Source organism: Colletotrichum jinshuiense, chromosome 2 (genome assembly GCF_051148585.1).
Source record: "Colletotrichum jinshuiense chromosome 2, complete sequence".
In the NCBI taxonomy this organism is placed as follows: Eukaryota; Fungi; Ascomycota; class Sordariomycetes; order Glomerellales; family Glomerellaceae; genus Colletotrichum; species Colletotrichum jinshuiense.
In genome coordinates this window covers 558,052-582,790 of record NC_139309.1, presented here as the reverse complement: position 1 = coordinate 582,790, position 24,739 = coordinate 558,052, and the positions used below count along the sequence as shown (strand labels likewise).

The window sequence follows — 24,739 nt, the reverse complement described above, 5'->3', positions numbered from 1 at the left end:
ACAATCGTATCTGTACCTGACAGAGATAGATGGTAATTAGTAGTACCTCGTCAGTCCTGCGGAGTTCAGGTTGCCCATCCCATCCCATCATATCCCCTCCCCTCGTCGATTCCGGGCCACGTCGACATGCGCACGCCCAACACGGGCATCAGATCAGATTTGCTGTGCTGGACATGCCACCTTTCACCTCCCACCGGTCTTTGCCTGACTGAGTTTGCCTACTTCCAGCATGGCAACCCGGGAGGTGCCAGCTCAGTTGCCATTCGGGCTGGGGCTGGCTGGCTGGGCTGGATGGGCTGAGCTGAACTGATGATGAGCTGCCTTGGAAAACCCCCTCCCCCTCCAGGCATCGGCCAGCAAAGCAGCAAGCAAGTAGTCTTGCAAAAACCCCAAGTCGCACCGCTTCAAACGATGGATGGCGCGCCAGTCGTCGCTCTGTGGGCTGAAACGACAAAACACATAGACGGAAGACATGGGGAAAAAAAAAAGTGTGCGACGAAGCGGTGGCCGCTTGTCATGTGAACCCCAATCAATCAATCAATCAATCAATCTCAGTCACAGTTGCGACCAAGTTCCGAGTACTCGACTGGCTGGCTCGTTTGGTTTTGGCCGGCGCGACGGGGGTCAAGGGGGTACAGGGCAGATTGACGGCTTTGGTGTAATCAGCTGTTTGGCAATTGGACGGCATGGCAAGATAGACCCCCCGTGTACCGTATCCGTACAAGAGCCCCGTGTTGACACAAGTACCTTGCCCTGTTGAGCGTTTAGATTGTCAAAAGGCAATGCAAGGTACAAAGCTACACACATGCTTTTGATTGCATTGCGTATGTTCCCTCTTTCGGCCGGATTGCCCTTGGTCACGGTTTGAGTTGGCCTGGTTGGGGTTGGTCCGCATCCAGTCCGCGTGCAAAGTCGCAACTTTAATTGAAGAGACCACCGGGCCTTGTGTCTTGTGTACATACCGGTAATGAGAAAGAAAGATAGGAAAAGGAAGAGGAAAAAAAGGTTTGGCAACGCACGCACACAAGGTGTCTCTTTTGCCACGATGCGACATGGCCGGCTATCTCTTTCTGACTGCAGGATGCTCGGGCCCCTCTCTGGCACCCACCCGAAGCCATTAATAGGCCCAGCTCTATCGGTATCAGTATCCGTATCAGTGTCAGTATCGCTCGGCGCAACTGCTACGCCAATCTGACTGAGATTAAAATGTGCGTATACGTACTGGACTGTACCTTACCTACCAGAGTACATTGATTGATATTACTAACAGCCCCCCGGCCTAGCACAACCTAAGACAACGCCAACCCACGCACGCCTTCCTGCCATTGCCATTGCCATGTATTATGTATTGTATATTATGTATTATTATGTGTTGTGTGTTATGTGTTATGTGTTATGTATCATCGCCCCACCCCTGCCCCGCCTTGCTCTCAGGTTTGTTCCCTCAGAGTCTCCAAGTTCCAGCTCGCGCTCTGTCGCTCTCCCTCCGACTGGGTTCCCGAAGAGCGCGCCGTGCCCAGAGCAATCACAATCAATTCCCCGGCAACCCCCCAAAGAGCGCCGACAAGCGGCGACAACTTTGCACCGCCAGCGACGCAGTCGCCGCAACTCCTGCCGCCGCCCGCAACAAGCACCTCTGCTCGGGTGCGTCGCCCGCCCTGCAGCCAGTTGCCCGGCTCAACTCTGTGATTTGCCTGCCGTACGTACGCCTGCATCGCTCGTGCGTCCGCGTTCAGGTTACGCAAGTCTCTCCAAAGACCCTGGCCTGCCGGCCGACCGCCCGCCCGCCCGACCGACCGACAGGCAGGCAGGCAGGCAGGCAGAGACAGAGACATCTCGGTTCCGTACGTGCCGTTGTCACTCTCCCACGAGCCAGCCGCCCACCACCTCATGGGCGCCGTGCCATTGGAAAAAAAAAAACCCCCCCAACCACACTGCGGCCGTGCATCGCGGGTCGGCGAGCTGGGTTCCCTTTCGAGCATGATGAGGATGTGACTTGACGATTACGATGACGAATCCACGTGCGGGCATGTGCTGCCCCATGCGCTCTGGAGCCGTGCTGTGTAGGTATACCACGGTATCTGCTACGCGGCGATGCGAATGGGGGACTGAGGCAATAACAATAATAATGACAATAATGATAATAGTGATGATTAGTCCTTGGGCGGCGGATCTTCGGCCTGACACTGCATCGGCGCACTTGGTCGCATCATCACCCCCAGCGCGCCGCCTTGGTTGGCTCGCACCCTCGCCAATCCCCGGCCCCTCTGCCAGCCTCGACGACTCAACCATCGCACCCGGCGTCCGTGTCGTGTCGTCGGCCAAGGAGTAGAGGCTCTTCTCAAGCATCCGTAGTGGCGCGGGCTCTTGCACCATGCGGTGCTATCCCGTCGCGGCCACCTCCAACGCATCCAAAACAGCACCGGGCAAAAGGGGGCGATTTGCGCTTCTCCAGAATAATAATAGCAGTAGTAACACACTAAAATGAAAAGGCATTGCCGGCAACCGGGCGGATCGGCAATCTCTCAACTCGAAACGCAATCAGTTACCCTATCGAGGAACTCCCGAAACTGGGGCGCCATGATGACGATGGACAAAAGCCCGTCGGTTATGAGCAACTTTTTTTTTTCCTCCTCCCCCGGTCTTCTATGGGTTTGAGGTGAGCCGCCAGATATGCATGGGTGTTGGCAACTCCTTTCCTCGCGCCAAGGCTGGTAGTTCCGTCCTGGTATTCTCTTCGTAATTACTCCGTGGCAGGCGAACCCGGTTCCCTAACTTTTTTTCTTCTTCAATTGTAAAATTTTCCCGACCAGTCCGGGCAACTCGGCAAGGGAGTTCAGGCGGAGTTCAGGCGGCGCCCAAGACTCTTGTTTCTGTATAACGCTTATGCCAACAAAAAGGTGTCGTAAACCTAGTTGCCGCGGCCGCTAGAGCCCGAAAAGGTAGTAATCGTGCGTCCGCGTTACACGAGAGCCAATCTATGCCTCTCTGCTACAGTTCCACGGGCCAGCCAGCCCCCGTTGCTTACACCCACCTCTGTGACTTGACAGCGGCCGCTCCACGAGCCCCGTCCGTCTGCGTGCCTGCGGTTCCCACAAGCGAAACCCACGCGTGCTGCACGACGACGGGGGGAGTACTAGACCCGAACCAGGCGCAGGATTGAACAATAACCCAAGGGCAACATGCCAGAGTGGTTAATGGGTGAGACTTGAATTGGCGTCGATCTTCGGGTCGACATATCAATCTCCATCTCATGACTTCGGTCGCGTAGGTTCGAACCCTGCTGTTGTCGTTTTTGTTTTTCTGCGCTCTCTCGCATGTCGACTTTTTTTTCCTTTTTCCTTTTCTTCGTTCTGGTTACTTCCTTTTTGTCAACCTCCGTATCGTCCCGGGACAAGCCGGTAGCTCTCACCATCTCGAGCACGGCACCTTCCACACTGGAGAGCCAAGAGCACTTTACGCAACGTTTAGTCGGAAACTATCGCACATTTGCCAGGTGACACTGCTAGGCAGGCCCTCTCCCACGCGACATGTCATCATCCGCCGATTTGATCACATCATGGCGCTCGCTATCGGTAAGCGACAGACGTCGACTTGCAAGCGGCATGTGGGCATGGGAGGCAGGACGCCGCCGTCGTGTATACGTACGCGCCATCAACCACGACCTGCTTGGCAGAAGGCGGTTTTGCAAGGGATGCGACGGGTGCCAGGCCGGCCCTCCGGCTGATATTTCTTCTCTCTCTCTCCCCCAGGCTTTGGTTTTTGATTAAAAAGCCGGCTTGCGTGCCATGTTTGCGGCGCCCCGCACCCTGGCAGGCCGCCGTACTCGATACTCGGGCGCGGGCTAGCTAACCGTTTGGACAGAGAGGTTTCGCGCCGGCCAAAACTCAAAAACAGTGGCCATTTACTCGCATATTGGCTTCAGCAAAACAGCCAGCAAGGCCCCTTGCCCGCGCGCCGACTGGCCTTTCCCCCCTCCCCCCCCTTCCTGCGCACGACGCCGCCGCCTCGTCGATGCCCATCAGCGCAGGACACTGTTCGCCCGGCCCCGACTCCGGGTCTCCGCGCCGCCTAGCTCGCCGTCCGCCCAGCCAATCCTTTGGGAAGCCACTCTCTCGCTCGGTTGAGCTTGTATCTATGCACTCCCGCTGCGTCGACGACCGCCCACTCACACAACTGGAGCCATTTGGGGCGTTGGCGTTTGATGGCCGCCTCGTCGTCCCTCTCGGCAGAAGCCGACCGCCACGGCCCTGGGAACTCATCGACCGCAGACGGTCCATCCCCCATCCTACCCCTCTCCGCCGTTGATCCAGAGAGTTCAAGACCGTAGATGAGCTGAGCCCGGAACCTGCTCACGAAACTGCCCTGCCAGGCCGACCCAACCTAACCCGAAAAAAAAGGGGGCGTTTTTATGCTGCGTCGCCTCACGCCCCCCCATGCCCTCCCAATTTTCCACCCCCATCACCACTTTCTTCCTCCCTTCCATCGCGCGGTCCTTTTGTTTTTGCCATGTGATTGAAGCCCCCTCCACCGCGCACTACTTGCTCTGTGTACTTGACCACCCACACCTCTCCTCGCCGCCGCTGCCCACCCCTGTCCAACAGGCTCGGCGGTCCTGACTGAGACTTTTCTTCCAACTCGTACGACCTTTTTTTTTTCTCTTCCCGGGAAAGGAGCTCTGCGCGTTGTAATACTCGCCCGTACTATTTCTGCGTTGGACCAATTGGCCCACCTAGGAACTTTCCAACAACACGGTTGCCGTCGTCATTGGACGTGGACTTGCGCGCGCCCGCCCGCCTTCCCGATCCGCACCTCTGCGCATCGGGGGACCCCTGCAACTGGGGACGAAGTTGACGCCCACCGCGCTCTGCTCTGGGTTCCGTCGGGAGAGCAGACAAGTGAGAGTCAGAGAGAGAGAGTCAGAGTCAGGCAGAGAGAGAGAGAGAGAGTCAGAGAGAGAGATAGAGAGAGAGAAGGAGAGAAACGCCAGCTGCTCTCGTCGTACAGAGCCACATCGGCCTCCGGAGTTGCCACTGCTCGCGGCGCCGCTTGAATACGGGGCTTACTGTGTATCCAACGTCAACGTGTTCCCCGGCGGCGGCCAAGTGGCCCACCCGCTTCCCGTCGCGGTATCACACCACGCGTTGCTTCAGAGCGCAACCCTTCAGCGCCAGTTGTGCGCAAGTATTGTAAAGAAAAATAAAGAAACAACGGTCATTGGTGTAACAATGGGAAACTGCAACCTCGTCCTCGCCGGCAACAGCCTGGGTTGAGGGAGACGGCGAGGGGCAGAACCCCAACAATAGCAATAACCCAACACCCAATCCCAAGAAGAATAAACAAAACCTCCCACCGCCTTAAGGTTGTTGCCGTGCGCCGGTTTCTGCTCGTATACCCGCTCGATACTTTTCGTCCCGCCGCTTCAAACCCTTTCTCGCGCGGGGGGGAGGGGGTCTCAGCAGAGTTTTTTTTTTTTTTTTCGTGGCTTGTTTAATTAAGCATCAGGGTCGAAGAGGCCCGCCCTGCCGTCTGCTCATCGCGGACGGGAAAACTTGGGCCGGTTGGGGAGGACGCGCCCACCACCCCCGGGGAGACTGAGAGAAAGAGAGAGAGACGGGGTGACCGGGGGTGACTCACGCGGCGGAGGGTGATACTTGGCCTCCTCCCCACCCGACCGTCGAACCCAGGCACACTTTCTAAGAGAGGAGGGGGGTGGGAAAGCTTAACGTGTAGGCTCTGGGAACTCTAGGGCAGGAGCATGGCCCGCGCGAGCGAGACGGCGTTCGTTGGCAGATGGCGGCGCTCTTACAGCTCCAGAGCTGGCCGGAATATGTTGAAGGGCCCTCGGGTCACAATGCTGGTGGCGTCTCACAACTCGTTCAAAATGCAAGGCCGTGAGGGCTGGCGTGATGGCGTGGACCCGAAAGCTTCGTCTAATCCCGCGAGCTGCGAAGCTCTCTAGCAATCCGTGATTCTACATATGACGCGATGGTCCTGGGTATCCTTTATCAAGCCCGGCCCGCCGGCCTGAGCTGCGCATCCCCGTCCGCCCCTCCCCCGACTCGCTCACACAACACCGGGTCCGGACGGTGATCACCGGCCCCGACCCCGGCCCCTGCCCCGGCCTCTGCCCCGACCTCCGCGGCCGCCGCGGCCTCCCTTGCCGCCCCGGTAGCCCCCCCTGTTGTCGAACCTCTCGTACAGCCTCTCCTCCCCGAACGCCGCCTGTCCGAACCTCATAAAGTTCACCAGCCCGCGGTCCACGATCGCGATCAGGACGTTGCGGTACCCGTGCCGCAGCCGCTGGTACAGCCTCCCCGGCCCGCCCATCGCAACGGGGTCGGGCGCCTCGAACGGCGACGATTCCAGCAGCGCCGAGACCTCCTCTATCGACGGGATGGCGGTGTCCCGCGCGTCGGCGACGGCGATGCGGATGTCGGGCGGCGGGAGGTCCGTCACGCGGAGGTTGGGGTGCTTCGAGGGCTTCCACACGTGCCAGTAGACCTTGTAGGGGTCCTGCGGCTCCGCCGGCTCCGCCGGCACGACCGCGGGCTGGTAGCGGGAGAGGAGCTCGAGCTGCTTGTAGACGAGGCTGTACTGGCGGTAGAGGCCCGGCCTGACGAGGGGTCCGTAGGCCGGTGGCGTCGGTGCCGGCCTGTCCAGCAGGGAGACGAGCCACTGCCACAACGATTTCCTCGGTGCCTGGGGCAGGGCCGGTTGCTCGAGCGGGTCCGGCGGCGCGCGTTGGACGTGGTATCCCAGCCGCCTGAGGTGGGAGTAGACCTGGTACTTTGGCAGGGAGATCTTCCCCCGCTCGCCGTCCATGCCGATGAAGAGCGCGTACGCGGCCTGCAAGCTCAGGGGCACGCCGCTGTCGAACTCGTCGTCCGAGTCCTCCGCCCCGTCGGCGCTCTGCCCGGCCTGCTCCGCCTCAGGCGCCTCGGGCGCCTGCTCCTCCGCGACCTTGCTCTCCGCCGGCGGCAGGATCTCCTGGAGCTCCCGGTACGGCCACCAAAGGTCCAGGCTGCCCCTCTCCACGAGGAACAGCGCCTCCTCGGGCAGCAGCCACAGCTTCCCCACCGCCGGCCGCGGCGCCTTGAGGCCCCTCACGACCCTGCCCATCGACTTCGCCTGCGGTCCCTTCAGGTCCTCGACCACGACCACCCGCTCCTTGGGGTAGATCGGCCGCGTCTCGGCCATGAACTCCTGGATGTACTCGGGCTTCGCCAGCCCCGACGTGTCGCCCTCCTCGATGGCCTCGAGGGCCTCGGGCCAGTAGTCCGGGAAATACCACCCCTTGCTCCACACGTCCCTGTGCACCCTGGTGTATCCGAGCACCTCCTCGATGACCTGCCTGCTCGTCTCCAACGCGTTCTCCTGCGCCTTCGTGCCGTGCGACTCGAAATCCTTCTGGCCCTTCCGGACCGCCTGGCTGGCCACGCCCTTCTTGTTGAACATTGAGGCGAAGAGCCGCATGTCGAACAGACCCTCGTCCTCGGCCTCGTCGCCCGCGCCGGAGTCGTTGTTGAGCATGGCGATGGGGGCCGCCGTGGGATTGTCGTCGTCGTCGAGAGGCATCTTGGATGGTTGGCTGATGCGCGCAAGCCTTTTTTTTTTCCCTCTCCCCTTTCTCTTTCGCCCTTTCTCTTCTTTTTACCCCGGGAAAACCGAAACGAATTCTTCTCGAGCTTCGGTCTGCAATTGGTCCTGTTTTGGATACGTCGGGATTTCGGGAGGTGTAAACATAGGGCGGACTGCGGTGTGAATCTTTGCGAAATGGCCCATCCAAGGCAACAAAAAAAAATCGGGCATAGGCCGCTTGGGAAGGACGACTCTGGAGGTGTGGGGTATATTTCCTGGGCGTGCGCCTAAGATGACTGTGCGTCAGCCACCCCTGCAATGTGGTTGTCACTATCCGTATCTCGCTCCGCAACCTCACTTACACTACAGAGTTCCAATTATGCACATCCAACTCAGCAGATAACTCGTCCGATGGAGTGGCCAGTAGGAAACCAAGATAAGTGCAAAGGGAGCTCTTGCTTTCAAGTACTAATCCAATGCCATCAACAAGGCCGCCACCAAAAGGCAGGCACAACCCAAAAGAAGAAATATACATGCTTGTCCCTTTGGAATCTTGTATGCACTTGTGATAATTATTGACTGGTTTTCAATTAGAAGAGGTCCGCCAAGTCTGTTGTGGACGAGGATGTCTCGGTGAAGTTGGAGAGCAACTACCCCCTTCGCCCCGGCTTCACCACATATAACGTAGCCGTTGATAAAACCCCAACGCAAACACACGTGCGCGCACCCACTCACACATTCACTCACCTCATCCACCGTACATGCCTGCGCTGCCTGCGTCTTCTGCCCATGATCCTCCGCGAAACCCTCATCCATCTCAACTCGGCCGCGGTTGGCGACGACATCTACTAGCGGCTGTGGGGGTAGCTGGAGCCAGAGTTCTATGCCGACCCCGAGCACGCCAATGAAGACTTCACCTACTAGACGCTCTGCTATGTCAGCCGCATCGCCCTGTCGTTTGTGGCCGACACGTCGTTCAGAGCCAGGATACAGGGTTTCCGCCAAGAGGTAACCCGTCGCTGGATAGTAGCCCTCTAGAATCTCAATGACTCCCTCGGCGTCATTGTTTTCTGTTTGGCAATGAAATCGTAGGCTCACGCCTGAATCTTGGGGGGGCGCCTCGACCTTGCTTCAGCCGCACCCCCAAGTGGACTTGGTCCAGCTGCACGACAGATACAAGCGGCAGCTGGCTCATCCCCACTACCCCCACGCTCGCGACTGTACACTCAATGATGTGACAAGGCCCCGCACCGTCATTGATAGCTGGTTGGCATACGAACACACATCATGAGGACTGGCACCTGCGAGAGCGTGCACTTCTTATGTACGCTTTCTCGACGGAAAGATCCTATACACAAGGCGCGACACACTACTCACCAATAAGCATTGGCACACTCCAGAAGCACACTGTAGCAAACCACAATTCGCAACCGAGTCGTGATGCCGATTTGAACAGGTATTACAATGTTGATTTCAGTTGGGTAGTCATACATGTGCGGGTTCTCACTGCGGTTTGAATGTCTTCGTAAATGACGTGTGGTAAAGCAAGATATTCTCCATGGCTTTGGCTTCTTCAGCTTGTTTCTCAGAGCGGGGAAGGGGGATGAAGTCGTTGCGCATTCGATTCCTGCTCGAAATTCCATAGCAATGAGTGGGACACTAACCAGGAGGACAACGACAGTGAGGCCAACGGCCCAGTTGATATCCCCCCCAAGCCCCCAAGCTGTACAACGCCATCGCGGTTGGCCCTTGCCATCTCCGCTTAAAGCGGACGCTTACTTCTTCGACCCGTACAACCCTTCTCAACTGGATTGGAAGCATATTCAATCTAATCAGCCTTGCCCCAATGCACCTAACACTTCTTGCATCGCATTCCAAAACATCACCTCCCGCATGGTCGCTCTTCGGGTGTTCGCTTTCGAGGAGTTCGAGCCTGACAACACGCTGCCTGCGGAGCTTGAGACGATCTCCTCTGAAGACATGCTCGTTCCCAATGTTCTCGGGTAGGTGACTCAGATCTTGGCGAGACGAGGTTCATTAATTGGGTTGAAGGTCGTTGAGCTGCAGCAGCGGTGTAGGCCGGAAAGGACATGAAGGAAGTACCGGTCAAAGCCTCAGATATTCAAAGAGGGTAATGATGGCTGCGACGGCGTTCGGCCCTTGGCCCTCTCTGAGCGAGTAGATGACCCGGATCTCAGGCGAGACGAGATCCCTCTTGATGACGAAGCTCGAAGGTGGGCACTGGCTTGTGGCCACTGAAGCCTTGCTGTCCGAGGTCTGAGAGCACCACAAGTGCGCTGGTCGGTATAGTGATGCGAGCGGTACCGGCTGTGAAGACGTTTGGGGGGGTTTGGAGTGGGTTCTGATGAAATTGTTCTCTGGGAGGGATACTATAGTAGATCCTCATCCGCCTGCCCCTCTTGAAGGTGCAGCACAAGTTGCAGGTCTAGTGCCGAAAGAGGAGTTCAACCACAATGTAGCTGTAGCAGCAGCAAGTGTGCTTGCAAAAGTAGGTCTTTGGGGCTCCGTCGGCTCGTATTGTCAAAGCTTTCCTGTTCTCTTCGTTTCTGACGGAGTCTTTCCAGATCACGTACTCCCAGGACTGCTTGCGTGCTCTCTTGGCAGTCCAATAAGACACTTGGGACGCCAGCTTCAGGTGATCTTCATAGATGGTATTCGATTCCTTCGTCTTGTGGGTAACGTTGAGAAAGTAGACCTCTCTGACAACTTCCAAGCGGGCGCCAAGCTCTATAGTCCTTGTACGCTCGTTGTAGAAGTTTCGCGTAATAAACAACAAACTTCGGCTGGGACAGTGATGTACCAAGCGGCGGTTATACGCTTAGCAGGCTTTCTGTAGTCTTCGCCATCTGATTCTTGGAGACAGCGTCGTATCGTTATTGGGAAGGTCTCTGCGCGGACGATCGTGAAGAAAGTAACCGCCGTAACGTCGCTGCCTGCGCCGGCAGCACGCAAGGCCCAGTCTGTGTAACCAACAATGGTGCTGTTGACTTCGAGCAGATAACCCAGTCTTAGGAATCTCCACAAGTGCCGCAACGTAACGCCTGTCCTTGGAATCGTATATATGACGGATTCGGATCGTCATTGGGAAGGTCTCTGTGCGGACGATCGTGAAGAAAGTAGCCACCGTAACTTCGCTGCCTGCGCCGGCAGTACGCAAGGCCCAGTCTGTGTAACCAACAATGGTGCTGTTGACTTCGAGCAGATAACCCAGACTTAGGAATCTCCACAAGTGCCTAACGTAGCGCTTGTTCCTTAAATGGTAGACATGTCGGATTCGGATCGTCATTGGGAAGGTTTCTGTGCGGACGACCGTGAAGAAAGTAGCCACCGTAACTTCGCTGCCTGCGCCGGCAGTACGCAAGGCCCAGTCAGTGTAACCAACAATGGTGCTGTTGACTTCGAGCAGGCATCCAACCTTGGGAGATTCCATTGCAATGGTGTTTAGTCGAGTCATGATGAGATGACGAGATTGCTATGACAGGAAAGGTGAGTTGGTGTGTGGATTATGAATGGTACAGCTATGGGAGATTCCATTCGTGTAGTAACGTCGCTGCCTGCGCCGACAGTACGCATGGCCCGTTTTGTAACCAACGATGGTGCCGTTGACTTCGAGCAGGCATCCAACCTTGGGAGATTCCATTGTAATGGTGTTTGGCCGAGTCATGATGAGATTGCTATGACAGGAAAGGTGAGTTGGTGTGTGGATTATGAATGGTAAGTTGGGGAATCTGATTCTTGGAGACAACGTCGTATTGTCGAAGGTATGGATCTTCCTTCCACGTAGGCTGGTTCTGCGTATTAATGATGCCGCCAGCACCGCCGGCACCTGTGCGGGCTAAAGATTGCGGCACAGTTTGGTTAGCAGAGAAGTTTCTCCACGGTTTTGACTTTGTATGTTTCTCAACGCCTGGGAGGATCGTCTGGGAGGGCCACCGTAACCTCTTACAGTCCCTCCTTCATCGGCTCGTACTGTCGTTGTCTGGAACCATCCGAGAAGAAAAGCAGAGACGATTGCATTCATGCTCTTGCTTGTTTTTCTTCTAGACTGCCCTTGCTGGGTAATTGGCATTACAAACTGCGAAGCGCCCCCGTGGCTCCTTCTCATAAAGCTGATTTCCGTCGGCTTGACGGCCATGAATGAGGGTTAGCGGACTGTGCTAGTTCAAAAGGGTAGATTAGCAACTAACCCCTGTATAAACTCCGCCAGTGGCGTATTCTTTGACGCCGAGGGTCTCTCTATGACGATTATTCGTAGCATTCTGGGGGTGACTGTCGTCTCAGTCCTAGCCATGCAGCTCATCATCGAAGTTGGTCCCGACCGGCGGTGGAAGGCTTAAAAACCTGGTATTAGCAGCCAGTGGGTTCATATCAAAAGAGCGACTAGAGATAGGCATCACGGAGGGCTCCACGAAAGTGGTTCCTAGAAAGGTTTCCAGGGTGATCATCCACCGAAAGTTAGTCGCGTGTTCTGGGCGGCTCTGTTGCGTCCCAGCTGGCAAGAAGGCCGAGCTTCCGCCTTCCCTTAAGCTCAAGTACGGGAAGTGGTGGTGTGTTCAATCGGGTCTGAAGCCTCCAGACCGACCACCAAGATTGGCGCCAAAATCAATCTTCGGCATATTCTGAGAAGCGCTCAAAGCCTAGTTCGTCGGCGAAAGAGGGTGACTCGATAGTGAATTTGGTTTGAGGTGAATGCGAATTGGGTGACTGTACCATTAGCCACCACTGCTACTGCGTCAGAGTCAATGAATCAGTACCAAACAGTAGTCTTCGCTGCAGGCTTCAACGCTGCTGTAATCCGCAATGTCTGCCTTCAGTAGTGACGGCAGGGTAGGATCCGCATATCACGCGGCGTGGGCCCGGCACTCGGGGCCGATTTCTCGGACACCAGTAAGATGTCAATCCTTCCCTTGTCGGCTCGGGTTATTGCCAGTCGCCGGCAGTCCAACGCCACCAAACATACAGATCTGACGGCCTGTTTGTCGCTAAGTGATCAGGAAAGTCTGGTAACGAAATTCAAGGCTGATGTCAATTTGTCAGTCAAGGAGAAATAAGTAGCTGGCAGCTACCGGAAACTATCCCATCTCTGGCCTATCTCAACCACTGATTCAGAAATAAACTTCACATGACTCTGGCTTAATGAATAGGTAGACCAGATCCGATAGTGAGACTGTGGCCAAGAGCGTGGGCTGGGGAGGATGTTATGCTTATGTAATCTCACCTGATGGCCCGCACACACCGCGCATCTCACTCGCAGCCAGCAAAGCATCAAGGCATTCAGCAATGCGCAAATAAGCAGGCGAGTATGAATCACCCATGCTCGCGCAGACCCAGCTCAGCATACATGCCCTCAAAAGTAAGTGAAAAAAGGTAAGTGAAGTCTCATGTGAGTTGAGATGCAAAAGACAAAAGATGATGGAGACGAGATTCGAACTCGCGCGGTTTCCCATTGCGGACAACGGACTCCCCTGTTCAAGAACAGATGAATTCCTAAACACAACGCCTTGGACCACTCGGCCACTCCACCAGATGTGGTATTTGTTGAATTGAGTGATAATAATGAAATCTAAGTAGTGTGGGTGAGTGTGTGGATGAATGTGTGGGTGAGTGTGGGTGAGCCCACCCTTGTTGCAAGGGTGACTCATGCGGCAGGGGCGATCGACGCACGGTCCCACCATCCAAAGGATTTGTCCCACCTTCACTAATATTACATCAGCAGGGAGATGAACCTTCGTATCCATCTCGAATTCTTACTTGTTTCTCAATTGCTTGCATTTAATTCCACCATTCTACATTTGGAACCCCGGCGGGTCTACGGATGCAGTAATCTCATGTGTCGAAGCTACTACATGGCTGCCATCATACCTTGCCTGCCTGCCCAACAAAATCCATCATCAACGTTTGCCCGTGGGATAATTAATAGACTGATCTGTAGCCCACCCGGAGAAGTCTTACTGATCCGTTTCCAGTACTGCGCACCCTCATGTGTCTTGGTTTACCATTGCTATGAGAAGATGTATTCTTTTAACACCTGGTGCACTGTGAGTGATGAGCATACCGATTGCTGTATGCGCAAGAAGTGTTCTAACCAAGAAGGCTGCCAGTTCCATCCCCCCTCGCGACTTGACACCAGCCTGCTGTGACTAGGAATCGGCCAAATCTCCATGCTTCCGCTGGCAAGCGGGATGGTGAGATGTCGAACCAGTACATCATTGCCGTTACGATCAAATCGCTTGCTAACAGCAATACATCGCCCTGTACAAAGGCCTATAATGCACTGCAATCGATACATTGAAATATTGCAGCAAGGCGGAGCCAAAGACGAACATCTTCAATATGTTGGTGGGCTTGATTTGAACTCGCGCCAGTGCCAGAGCTCCTGCAGTCTCATTCACTGTCAAATTCGTACTTTACACAGCTTCCTCCGTATCTTAAGGCCGCCAGTGCTGAAATTACTCGCTTTCGCCACGCTCTCATATTCGCGGCCGTAGGCTCGGGGGATGTGCTTTGCTTATGTGCAGTGTCCACCAGAAAGTCTGGAAACACCGCTCAAGTGACGCGGCAACTGGGTGGCATTTTCGGAATTTGGTCAACGACAACAGGGTAGCTGCCAGCAGGGTGTGTGACTATTGACGGAATTGAGTATATTCGTACTACTGAGGAGGTAAAAGAGCAATGTGGCCACTGTCTTGGCCAGCTAAATACGCATCTATCTAAGAGAGATCACATCGACTTAATGCAGAAAGACAGAATATTAGGCCTACCCATAAATGGGTCAAATGGTATGGTTTTTACACCGACAACTTTCTAGTGGGCACTGTAACCTCACTCGACAGAGAAGGCATGGCCCGTATCTCTACACATTGGTGCATCGCATAGCTCAGCAAGCAAAACATCGAGGCATTCAGCAATACCCAAACAAGTTTGGATGAGGCCCAGGCTCGCGAGGTTTCCGCTAAGTGTTTATACACTCAAAGTAAAAGGAAAAAGGGGGGGGGAGCGAAATCTCACACGACAAGCAAATATGTGTGCTGATGGAGACGAGATTCGAACTCGCCGGTTACCCAGTGTGGTTTATGTATCCTTGCGGAGGACACGAGGCCCAAGGCCGACAGCACCATCGTAGACCGAACTTGAAGATAACTCTCTAGAAAGCTCCATACTTGTTGATCATAAGAAGAAGAAACCGAGAGCACTCGAAGGCTTCGATCTCGAGAGGAAGTCGAAACTGAAGGCTGGAAGTGGATCAGCGGCTCAGAGGCCCCTGTCAGAATGCACAGACCACCCTTCTGGCGCAAGGAGATCCGCCCCGTGCCCAAGTCCCAAGATGTAGCATCAGAACTGATCATTCCCGTCCTGAAGGCAAAAAACGAGCAAAGTTAGAGCCGCAGTGCGAACCAACCCAGCTCAACAGCCGGGTTGATCCAGTCAGGATGTTGACGGTGATGATATGTTCGGCGAGGGCCTGCGCCAGCCGTTCCTATTGGAGCCGAACGATTGTCGTTTTGTCAGTGCTATAGATGACACTCTCAGAAGGAATGCGCCAGTAAGCAGCGAACATCCGGTCCGTAGTAACACCAGGGAAGAATATCGTTTCACCGCCCTATTAGGAAACAACTAACGACTGAAAAGCTCGACGAATTGTGAAGCCAGACGTGGACAGCAAGAGAGAAGTCTTTCCATTCTCGTCACAGCGGTCCGTCGACAGAAGTCGACCTCAAGAAGAAGGTGAAGCCGAGGTCCAACATCACCAGTGGGGATGTCTAGTGCTGTGAGTAGATCGATGAGATATCGTTGGTTCGCCATCTTGGTTCACTTACGCTGGAACGAGGACATGCTGCATTGAGTGACATATAATCCATACTGTCCAAACTCATAGTTATACAGCAGGAGTGTATCTTGTGGAGTGACCAAGCGGCAAGTTAAAAATCAGCATCTGCCGAGATCGCGCTTATCGGAATGGTACCTGCCAGCAACGCATCTTCTCTAATTTCTGATCTACGATGCCCAGCGCGCTCAGGGAAGATACTTTCTCCATCTCACTGCACTTACCTGAAAAGCGGCCGTTAATTCCTTCTTGTATTCTTACGGAAAGCACCTCAGACGGTACCTTCCACTTCTTCCACAGTCTCCTTACGCCCGGAACTCGCCTTTTTATCCTGCAAGGTTCCTCCTCCTCAGGTTCCTCTGAAGCCACAACCTTCCTCTGAGGTCAAATGGCTACAAGTGCAGAAGCTGCCACTGGCAACACTGCAGAAACCAATCGAAGGTTCATAAACCGGAAGCCACCCCAGATCCACCGACTCAAGAATCCTTCCCGTCCTCATTATCTCACTTCCCACTTCTCACTTCTCGGCTACCCTCTGTTTCACCCATAACCCAGCCGAGACCATCAGAATTTGATGAGCCCAATGAGCCCTCTCAGCCTCATTCTTCAGAGTCTGCACCGTCCCCAGAACCTTCACAGCCCGCAGAACCTCCGCTGCCCACAACACATCTACCTTTGGAATCCGTAATTCCTCGCGACCAAACTACAGACAATGGGGGGCGGACCCTATATCTCGCCCCTCCGGAGCAAACCACTCTCTTCATTTCTAGCATTGAGCATCCGTGCTTTGATCCAAAGATGACCGCCCACACTTCGAGGACTGACGACAAGTGGAAGCCCGCAGAAGCCCACGTGATACCAGCCCCTCACAAGACAACAAGAGACTGGTTCACACGCCAACACTCTACCCAGCCGAAAGCCGAACGTTGTGACAATTTCGATGGATACCATGGCAGATTTCGTTGCACTTTCTCTGACAATACGTCGTTGAACGAATACGGCTATCACTGGTTGCGGGACATTATTTGCCAACCGAGAGGTTCCGAGAGGGTGCCTTTATCACCAAACTTCGAAAAGCATCAGACAGGCCCAAGTCATGTCAACACCGACGTCCAGGCCTTCTTCAAAATGCTACTTCTCCACAGACGAGTCGACCACCTCGCTGAATACACCTTTCTAAGTCATTCCATCCAATACGGACGCTTCCAACATAGCTACATCCCCAAACGCCTCGAAGATAGCTAAGTTCACACCTGACCTATTCGTCGCACCTATTGCGGCTACGGCCCTGCCACGACAGGTACATCCCCAGAAAATCCGGCTCCGCAGGTGGAGGGCCAACTGAAGGAGGACTTGAAGGAAATCCGAAACTCACTATCGACCAAGCCATAGCCCAGTTATGTATCAAACAAAAAGCTCAGACACCCTCCTACGTTCGTACCAATACACGCACAGCAAACGTCGTGAATGGACAACCCTACGAGCTTGACAACTACTCCTACTTACAAGCCGTCATTCTTACCCACAAGGGAGTCTTTCGCCGCCATTCTGGATACCTACTCCGCTCCATCGCTGACCGAGAAGGTATACCTGGCCAAGAACCTCCTTCTGGTGAACGAACAGCTGCGAACCTTCTCATCTGACTGGCATCGGCAACGAAGGACATGCGGTGACCACGGTTGTAGTGCATTATCTCATCGAATTGCTCGGCTACTCACAACCGACATGGGAACCCTCTGACACCATCGGACAAGACGTACCGCAGCTGGTTCTCAAATACCGCGCCGCACTCGCAAAGCGCGCACCTCGACGATATAGGTCACGATTGGCATACTATGTTGGTATGCCATCAAGGAAAACGACGTCTATATTACTATTACTACGGTAACACGTTATTTTCCGCCTGAAGTAGTCAGCCGCAGGCGACTTCAGGTTCGGTCAATTGGCTTGGCCCCTCGATAGTTCCTTCCTTTTCACTTACACCGCTGGATCCACTTTATTTGGTACCTGCCTCCTTCCTCACGAGACTCCTTCCTCACACACTCTCACCTATCCACGAAGAATAATTATTTTCTTCCTCTTTCCAATTCTCTTGCCCTAACAACAAACAAGACGCGTCTCACAACTCGTCGACTGAATTTTCTCAACTTCCCGCTATCATAATCCCACACTCCACCTTGCCACCCACAACCTTCACACCTTTCCCTTCATACCCTTCACGTCTTTCCCTTCTACCCTTCAAGTCTTTTCCTTCATACCCATCTCAGATTTCCTGTCAAAAATCCAATAATCTCGTCATGGCCACTTCCGCCAACGAAATGGCGCTTCCGTTGGAAGGCGACTACTCGCTTCAGGGTTGTAAGCCGACCGACCAAGAAGACAATGCCAGTACGCACAGCGATGGAACGGACGAGCTCCCCCCCCCTGTGGTAATCACCCTCGAACATATCAAGGATGACGAACCCCTTCCTCGCAATGGAAAACAGGAAGAGGTTGACTTGTCTAACGATGATGGCGAGGACACTGCCTGGAACGACACCCAGACAGACACCCAGGCCCAGGAAAGTCAGAACTCCAACGGCCAGCCAGATGTCTGGGGTCAACAGGACAACCAGAACTCCAATGACCAGCCAGATGTCTGGGGTCAACAGGACAACCAGAACTCCAATGACCAGCCAGATGTTTGGGGTCAACAGGACAACCAGAACTCCAATGACCAGCCAGATGTCTGGGGTCAACAGGACAACCAGAACTCCAATGACCAGCCAGATGTCTGGGGTCAACAGGACACCCAGAACTCCAATGACCAGCCAGCCGCGTCGGGTCAACAGGACACCCAGAACTCCAATGACCAGCCAGATGTCTGGGGTCAACAGGACAACCAGAACTCCAATGACCAGCCAGATGTCTGGGGTCAACAGGACACCCAGAACTCCAATGACCAGCCAGCCGCGTCGGGTCAACAGGACACCCAGAACTCCAATGACCAGCCAGATGTCTGGGGTCAACAGGACAACCAGAACTCCAACACCGAGCCAGCCGCGTCGGGTCAACAGGACACCCAGAACTCCAATGACCAGCCAGCCGCGTCGGGTCAACAGGACACCCAGAACTCCAACGGCCAGCCAGATGTCTGGGGTCAACAGGACAGTCAGAACTCCAATGACCAGAAAGATGTCTGGGGTCAGCAGGACAACCAGAACTCCAACGGCCAGCCAGATGTTTGGGGTCAACAGGACAACCAGAACTCCAATACCGAGCCAGCCGCGCCGAGTCAACAGGACACCCAGAACTCCAATAGCCAGACAGATATCTGGAGTCAGCTATTCAACCAGAACTCTGATGGTAAGGAAAACATTTGTGGTCAACAGGATAACCAGAACGCCACCAACCAGGATGAAAAGCTTTCCGCCAAACCCTTCCGAAAATTCGAGCACACCAAGTTTGAAACGGCGGCACCCTCCCTTATTGGCACTCTGTCCACCAGCAATGGGAAGTCAAAATTTGTGACTCGAGCAGGCACTACTCGAACAGAATCCCCCAAAGCCGGATGCCTTCTTGGATCCAATGGCACCATCATGGGTTACCTTGACCGGGCCTTGCGTACTGCCGGCGCCGGCAGGGACATTGGGCCAGCTACATTTGTCACGGTTGTGCGCGCAGAGACCTTCCCGATGACAATTCGAATCCGACACGTCTACCAGTCAAGGAACAAGCGCTACGTTGCAGCACTCGTGGAGATTCCTATCTACGCCTTGGTTGATACTCCCCGCATTGAATCTCATGAACAGAACTCGCCCGCTCAGATTAAGCGCATGAACCGAGGCGGCAAGAACTTCCAGATCCGCGACACCGTTCGCCTCCTCTTGGACGTCGACACCTCCAAGGCATGGATCCGCCGAGTCTCTGTCCCGGACAGAGACCCGTCTGTTGGGGAATTTGTCAATGCATGGTGGGAGAATATCTCGACCGGACCCTCCACTCGACAGTTCTCTATCACAATGCCTCCTGACCAGCAAATTGTATCTCGCTACATGAACTTCGTCGCCGTGGCGTATGCCGAGATGAAAGCCTCGCCGGGAAACCTTTGGTTGAAGGCAAAGGACTTCTTTCTCGACCCCAACAATCCAAACCAGCTCGGCTTCAAAACCCTGCAGTTCAACAATACTCGGGCCAGTCAGTCCAATCCGGCTTCCATTGTTTTCCACAACGATATCTCCCGCATGCTCGCCCTCCAGATGTCATCATACGAGGAGCTGGAATTGGAACTTAGTGCAACAGCGGAACTAGCCAAACTCCCCTTCCAGGCTTTCGTCGTCCCGGACGTAGCATCAAAGTGGGTGCCAGATAAGTTGGACTATGGCATCACCCCCGATGAGACTATCCGCAGCTATCTTGTCGTCATCCCAGACGTGTCTGATAAGCAACGCCTGTTCCTTCCAGACATCGGCCAAACATTCAAGGTCGTCCTGGGTCTTCATTTGCCTGAGCCTCGGCAACACCCAGTCGATGAAGTTAACCCACGAGGGTCTACACTGCGTGCAGTCCGCTACTTGATCGAGAAAGCCGTTTTCCTACAGCACAATCACGACGCGGAGGCCCATGAAGCATCTCCGGAAGAGAAAACACGAGCCGCCGAAACACGCGACGCGGAGATGGTCGTGGAAATTGCATCGACCATGCCCAAACCATTGACCCCCGAGCTGCGCAGTAAACACAACATCCCCGATAGCATAGAGGACCATCACGCTCGTCTTATTGCTGCCGGCGCTTACCTTTCCGCCTTCTTCCCAATCAAAGTTGATGACACCGACTTGGAAATTGAACTGATGAACCTGTTTACAGATGTAGAGCTTTCCGTCCCAGCTGCAACAACCTCCCTTGAGTGGTTTGCTGTCCGTGTCAAGGCCCCCGCTGGCGCCGATGCCGCTGGTATCTACCTGATCGTTCGAACCCCTCGCGAACGAGGATGGCCGGCGAAATACGCATCCCCCCCGATGGCCTTCAATTTTCCTTCCCCGCCAATGATTGGACCAGTGTACGAAGCCTTTTCAAGCAACAATCATTCGAATTTTCTTATCGAGCTGACGATGCTACTTGAACCCAACGAAACCACTACCCGCCTCGAGATGACGGCAGTCTCGATGATGGCCTCGAGTCCGGCCGGCTCTCATCAAGCCGAACTCTGGGACTACACTGCACGATTCGAGGACGGTTACCATACGTCAGTGATTGACCGCTTTCCATCACTCCCTCTCATGCAACAAGAACCCGCATACAAGTCGCTGCATGAGGCGTTCAAATCGTGCCCTGCCGGCCTGATCATGTACTCTGGTGGCCCTGGCTCCGGTAAAACTACATTCGCTATCCAGACAGTCGCACATCTCAAAAAGAATAACGACACCTTCAGAGCACTCTGGACTGTACACAGCAATGACCTCTGCGATGACGCCGCAAACAAACTACACATGGCGCTTGGTCTGAGTTGTCGCGTCGTCAGAGTCTACCCGTTGCACCGTATGATTAATGCGGTAGCCGGTCGGCTTCCACTGGACTCGGCTCCTGAGATAGACCCAAAAGAATGGGCATCGCTTTCCACAAGCGCAAAAGCCGTGGCTGGATGCATCCGCGCCGCGACTATCACCTCCCGCAAGGATCATCCCCTCGCTCGGCGCGACTCTCTCGTCATGTTCGCTCTTGAAATCGCCAAGGCACACCCCGACTTCGAGGATTTCCGGGTGCTCAAGGCATTCAGCCACCGCGACAATGAAAAGGAAAGGCAGTTTACTGAAGAATGCTATCGACTGCTAGCCTACACCCTCACTCAAGTGGAGGTTATTGTTGGTACCCCTGTCGCCTTGGGACAAATCGGTCGCGCAAAGAAGCTTGCCCAGGATGACGTCGGCAAATGGACGCCCGATGTCACAGTCATTGACGAGATTGGCCGAATGCCCGAGTCCCAGTTCTGGATTCCGCTCGCCTGTTTCAACACCACCCTCATCTTGGCCATGGGTGACACCCGACAGTTTAAACCCATGTCGAGCAGCAACGACGCTCGGGGCAGTGGTGAAGTTGGCGCAAAGTGGAAAGCTACCTTCGGCCCCCAGCGAACTATGTCAATCCTTCGTCGAGCAGAGAAAGTTGGCGCCCTGGTTACGCATATCTACATCAACCGCCGGAACATTGGAGGCATCGCTGAATGGGCCAAGAAGAACATCTACAATGGCCGCATGAATATCGCCCACGCTACTGGACCACTTGTCGACCTCTTTACTAAAGAGATGAATTACATTCTGCGCTGCGACCACGGAAGAACTAACTCATACATGGTCAACATTGGTGAAGGCTACGAGCAAAAGTCGGGCACAAGCTACGTCAACACCGCCAACCGCAACTACACGTTTGCACTTATCTTCAAGCTGTTCGGACGAGGATTCCCGTCTACCTTTGACGTCACAAAGCAAGGCTCCATCATGATAATCACGCCATACACCGCTCAACTGGCTGCATACATCGACGACTGGAGATCTTACGTCGCCAACGACCACATCAAGTCTAGGGTTTCCTTCCGCACTATAGATGATTCCATGAGTGCAGAAGCCGATATTGTCATTTTTGACACCGTCCGCTCGGACAATCTCGGTTTTATTCCCAAGACAGAGCGCATGGCTGTGGCAACCACCCGCGCCCGCGGAGCAATGGTCACCCTCCTCAACGTCAAGGAATGGAAACGCAACAAGGATGGCAGGGCCAAGGCCGCTGACGCCACTGTCAATAATCACCTCATCGGCTACTTCAACTGGCATCTTGCACGTGGAACCGTCAGCGATACCAACTTCAACAAGAAAGGCTGGGATTTAATGTGCGAGACCTGCGGTCAACCCAATCACTCCGCCGATAAATGCAGATCTTCTCGACGATGCCGGAACTGCCATGGAGCTCACCACGAACGGTTTTGCCCGCGAGGATTCGTCTCCTCAGACACCTACGACGTCAGTCGTCGCCAAAAGACCACCGTGGAGTCGAACGAGCCAGGCGTGCCTAGCTCTATCGTCTTGGACACCGCCGTGCGTATTCCCCCGGGCACCCGCCGCACTCGTGGCGAGATCGAAAACTGCCAGATCCCTGTGGCCATGGATGAACCGCATGAATCTCGCGTGGACGCCCGTCACCTACTCCACGAAGCTCGCAATTCTCTCAAGAGCGAGGTGGAAACGCACAGTTTCCTCAAGACTGAATTGGGAGCCAGCTCAACCGGTTTTCTTGTGTCTGCGGAGACTGCCCTGGGCAATGACGACTCTAGCGAGGACCTTGAGGAGGACCCTGAGGAGGATACCAAGGAGGATGTCATCTGGTAGAGAGTGAGTATGGATTGAGGTGGAGGACAGGATGATGGCAAACCGAATGGATGGGAAGGGATTTGGGACGGATAAACTGGCATGGTGGACATATGCAACAAGGACGTTGCCTTCTTCTTGGGGGTGGGTTTCAATGTTATTATGAAAGCCGGTGGTCCTTGGCAGCAGCCACTCCAGACCTTAGACCTTTCGTCTCAGACACCATCGAATTGACACCGCGATATACTCAGGTTGCCTCCGCCCTTTTGATAATATTTATTCCATTTCTGTGCTGTATCCTATTTGTGCTCTTGACATGGTAGCAAAGGGCAGGGTTGGCGAATAGATAAGAACCGCCTTACAAGTAGAGGACACAGTCCTCCTGTAGTTGTTGCAGTTCTGTCAGGAGGGGTGGACTACGATGGGAGCCGGACGGGGTAGCACGGCGACATTTTAGAAACACAGCAGCCAATGAAGCAAGCAAGACTCGGTGCGAATTGATGGTGAAGCATAGTTTTCAGTAAGAGAAATAAGCCAAAGTTAGGTAATCTCAAGTGTATCTACTCATGATTGACCTTCCTCTGAGGAAGTTCGCCGTGCAAAATAGATAGTTACATACTTCTCTACGGGCCCGTGTGGTATAGCGTGATTGCATTTGAGGGCCGTGAGAGTTACAAAAGCTTATGGTAAGAGCGAAACTTTCGACTCTTGGACCTCTGACTGAGTAGGAGATTCGGACCTCGGGCGAGATCATAGGTTCATTGATGAAGTTACAAGTCACTGAGCTGCGGCAGAGGCACAGGCCTCTGAAGAGAGCGTCTATCGTACACAGGTTTAAATCTTACTGTTGGCGGCTAAAACACAACGGGTCGTCGCCCTTTCATAAGTTGCTCCGGGGGAAATATTGACCTTTCTCGTCGGTTCTATTGCACATCCAGTCTAAATGTTTGCTCTATCGCTTGTTCCCTGACTTCTTGTGGCTCTTCACTGCGTCGCCTCGCTAATCGGCGGCTCCATGTTTCAGTCCATTTCCCTTTCAGAGCTGCAACGACTGCCTGATGGGTTATATTATGAAGAGTATATCCTTGACAACTTTCAATCAGGTTCCGAGCTCCATGGTCTTTATAAAAGTGTGTCACGCGTAATGTCAATATCTGCATTCCCGCTCTACTTCTAGGCAGACCAGAAGTCAGTGATCGAAGCGCTTGTGGGTGAGATCAGCCAGCTGCTTCTTCGTGATGGTCAGGTCCGCCCAGCAAGACCCATGGTCTTGGCATTCCCGTTGTAGAAATACCGCTTGATCGGCAGCGGGAACCGGATGGGATGCCAATTTATCAAGCAGCCAAGAAAGTTGATAAACACTCAGCAACCTTCCCGTAGTCTTAGCCATCTGGTAACCCAAGACCCCGCTGTACTGTCGACGGTATAGAATTTCCTTCCACACAAGCTGGTTCTTGGCACCGGTAATGAGAGCCTTTGATGGTGGCAGCCTGTCGGGGCTCAAATTGCACATGTAGCGCTATAGGACTGATAATGCAGGCTTCTATGAATATGAAGAAGAAAGGGGAATTGGCCGCTGTTACCATGTCATAGTACAGCTGGATAGTTGGGGTAGGTTGCGGGGCGCAGCCCATGTGGCCCCTCATAAGCAGTGTTGATAGCAGTGCGGGCAAACATGTTCAGACTGGCGGATCTATCGATTCTTTGCCACGCCTGGTCTCTGCCAGCTATTTTATATAACCAGTTAATGAACTGAACCGATAATCGTACGTCTTCTGGAAGTACTGGGCCATAGTCATCTCCTCGTCGTTGTTTGTGAAATGCATATTGTCTATGGTGGCGTCCTTCTCGCGATGTTGCAAGCTGAAGACAAAAGCCTTGATGCTTAAAGCGTTATTCTAACGTCCTGTCCCACGGCGCTTGGGATGAAACAAAGCCTGCAAAGCTTTCATATGTACTTAAAAGCTTCAGACAT

At 54.2% G+C, this 24,739-nt stretch overlaps 2 protein-coding genes across 2 annotated transcripts; one reads left to right on the top strand and one right to left on the bottom strand.

The window, feature by feature from the left end:
- Positions 1-6,093: 6,093 nt before the first annotated feature.
- Positions 6,094-7,578, bottom strand: EsH8_II_000164 (tRNA splicing endonuclease subunit SEN54; the record flags this gene model as incomplete). Its single annotated transcript, XM_083263462.1, has 1 exon — positions 6,094-7,578. One exon carries the CDS (start codon positions 7,576-7,578, stop codon positions 6,094-6,096), a length of 1,485 nt encoding a protein of 494 aa, XP_083120784.1.
- Positions 7,579-17,724: 10,146 nt separating this feature from the next.
- On the top strand, positions 17,725-22,785 carry EsH8_II_000163 (uncharacterized protein; the record flags this gene model as incomplete). The annotated part of the gene is made up of 1 exon (XM_083263461.1): positions 17,725-22,785. One exon carries the CDS (start codon positions 17,725-17,727, stop codon positions 22,783-22,785), a length of 5,061 nt encoding a protein of 1,686 aa, XP_083120783.1.
- Between the last annotated feature and the right edge of the window lie 1,954 nt (positions 22,786-24,739).